Raw genomic sequence first — 2,695 nt, forward strand, 5'->3', positions numbered from 1 at the left:
TATTCCAAAAATTCCCTGGAATGGAACAACCTTTTCCCTCCAAAAACCAAAGCAAAGCACAATATTCCCAGAGGAATCATTCCCGAAATTCCTTCCAGCTGGATCATGGGAATGACGCTCAGTTTGACATGAAATGAGAGGATGGAAAGGAAGAAGCTCCTGTATCCATAAAAAAAAAGAGGGATACCGAGCTCAACTCCCAAATTCCGGCTCCACACAAATCCAACCTTTATCCCCCAGAATCCATCAGGAGCGGGGGAATTCCTGCCGGGAATTCCTGCCAGGAATTCCCACGGCAGCACCTCCGACTCCACCCAGTTCTTCTCCGCATGCAAAAATTCCTTCCGGCCGCTCCATCCCGGAATTTTTTGCACGTTCCCCCCCCTCCCCCCAATGGAAACTTTTCCTACTTCGTTCCCGGAGCCGGGAGGGGCGGGGAAGGATTTCCCAAAGGAGATTCCCGAATTTCTGAGGCTCTGGAAGCTTCCAGGGCGAAAAACCGGGATTCGGCTCTGTCGTAGGATGACTTATGGAGCCACCCGGCTTCGCTGTCCCGGTGTAGGAAAAAGCAGGCGGGAATATCCTCGGGAATTCCGGGAATCGCGAGTTCGGCGCCGCTTCCCGGTCGGCGATTCCCGGTTTTCCGGTTCTTTTCCGGGCTTTTCCCGGCGAACATCCGCTCGTAGAAGCTCTTCTCGGCGGCGTCGTAACGGGGCTTTTCCAGCCACACTTCCGACGCCAGCGCTTCCCGGTTGGAAAACTGGGGTTTGCCATTCACCGGTGGCTGCTCCTCCGAGCCCGGAAAACCGGGAATGCCGGAGTCGGGAATAAGCAGAGCCAGACCGGGCGTGGCCGGAGTGGGCAGAGCGGTGCCGTAACCCTCGTCCGGCGTTCCCAACCCAGAATTCCAGCGCGGCGTCGGGATGCTCAGGACGTCGGGAGGAAGGAAAAACCGGGATTTTTCCATGAACGTTCCCTCGGCTTTATCGAAATCCAGCTTGTTGAGCCAAACCCCTTGGATCACGTGGTGACAGGCGGCCAGATTCCCGTGGGAGCAGATTCCTTTGGCTTTGGGAATGTCGTGGTTGGATTTCGCCCCGGGAGCCGGCGGGAATTCCTCCGGGATTCGTTCGGTCTCCGGCGCTTCCCCGCTCCAGGATTCCATGAGTTTTTTCCGGTAGACGTTCTCGGCCCGGTCGTACAAGGGTTTGTCGAACCACACGCGCTCGGCCGACATTCCCAACAGGAATTCCAGCTTGGAATCCGCATTCCTGGCCTTGGGCGAGCGCTTCCTTTTCCGCTGTTTCTTGCCATTCCGGGATTTCTTCAGGTCTCCCTTGAATTCCACGGATTCCTCGGGGCAGATCCCGTTGATTTGGGATCCCTCGGGATCCGGCGCCGCTTCCCGCTCGGATTCCTCGGATTTGTGCTTTTCCAGCCAAACTTTATCTCCCGGGCAGGGATTTTTCCGTGTCCTCATCTTCCCAAAAAAATCAAACACAAAAACCAGGAGAGCAGGGAAAGAACAAGCACAACAAATGTAGTGGCAGCAACAGGCAGAGCAGGAAGTTTTATCCCTTAAAATTCCCAAACATCGGATTTATTTTTCCCTCTTTTTGGTCTAAATCAGAATTCCAAGGAAGCCCAAACCACCTCCTTCCTAAAATATTCCAAATATTCTTCGTTAAAATTCCCAAACATCGGATTCATTTTTCCCTCTTTTTGGTCTAAATCAGAATTCCAAGGAAGCCCCAACCACCTCCTCCCTAAAATATTCCAAATATTCTTCGTTAAAATTCCCAAACATCGCATTCATTTTTCCCTCTTTTTCGTCCAAACCGGAATTCCAAGGAAGCCCAAACCACCTCCTCCCTAAAATATTCCAAATATTCTTCCCAGGATTTAAAACTCCAAACTTTCCCATTTTATTCTTTTCACATAAAAAAAAACCCACCGGGATTTTGTCGGAATCCTTGGAATTCCGCGAGATTATTCCAAGTTTTAACGGATCAGCTCATTAGTTATTCCCAACCAAGCACAATTTTGGGAAAACTGATCCCAAAACTGATCCCGAAACTCCCGATTTTGGGAGTTTTCCGAGGTCGTTTCTCGCCCTCGGTCGGATTTTCCCACGAAAAGGCGGCTGCTGAAAAACCGGGATTTCGGTCGGGATTCCAAATCCCAACTATTGGCAAATTCAACCGGGTCAAGAGTCGGGAATCTGCTGATTAATTCCCTAATTAATTAGTTAATTAAGAGCAATTAATCTGTCGGCCAATAAAATGAATTCCTCCCCCGGGGTTGGGGTTGGAATGTCCTCCGTGGTTTGGCATTCCAAGAGTTCCTGGAAGATTTTAGGGAGAGCCCCAAGTCCAGGATTGGAATTCCAAACAATCAACTTCCTCTTTTTAAACTCTGGGTTTTAAATTCCAGGTTTTAAACTCCAGGTTTTAATTCCAGGTTTTAATTCCGGTTTTAAATCCGGTTTTAAACTCCAGGTTTTAAACTCCAGGTTTTTAAACTCCAGGTTTTTAAACTCAATTTTTTAAACTCTGGTTTTTAAACTCTGGGTTTTAAACAAATTATAACTTACATTTCAAACTTCATTTCTAAACCCCAGTTTTTAAACCCGTTTTTAAACCCCAGTTTTTAAGTTCCAGTTTTTAAGTTCCAGTTTTTAAGCTCCAGTTTTTAA

General features: G+C 48.6%; 1 protein-coding gene across 1 annotated transcript in view; it reads right to left on the bottom strand.

Annotated features, from left to right (window-relative positions):
* LOC113981229 overlaps positions 1 to 1,495 on the bottom strand; it is a 12,999-nt gene extending 11,504 nt beyond the window's left edge. The window contains exon 1 of the mRNA XM_027708514.1: positions 409 to 1,495. Coding sequence (XP_027564315.1) covers positions 409 to 1,480 — 1,072 coding nt within the window. The 5' untranslated portion in view covers positions 1,481 to 1,495. The remainder of the gene's footprint in view (positions 1 to 408) is intronic.
* Positions 1,496 to 2,695: the final 1,200 nt, after the last annotated feature.

Source organism: Neopelma chrysocephalum, unplaced genomic scaffold (genome assembly GCF_003984885.1).
Source record: "Neopelma chrysocephalum unplaced genomic scaffold, ASM398488v2 Primary Assembly neopelma1_96289, whole genome shotgun sequence".
Classification (NCBI taxonomy): Eukaryota; Metazoa; Chordata; class Aves; order Passeriformes; family Pipridae; genus Neopelma; species Neopelma chrysocephalum.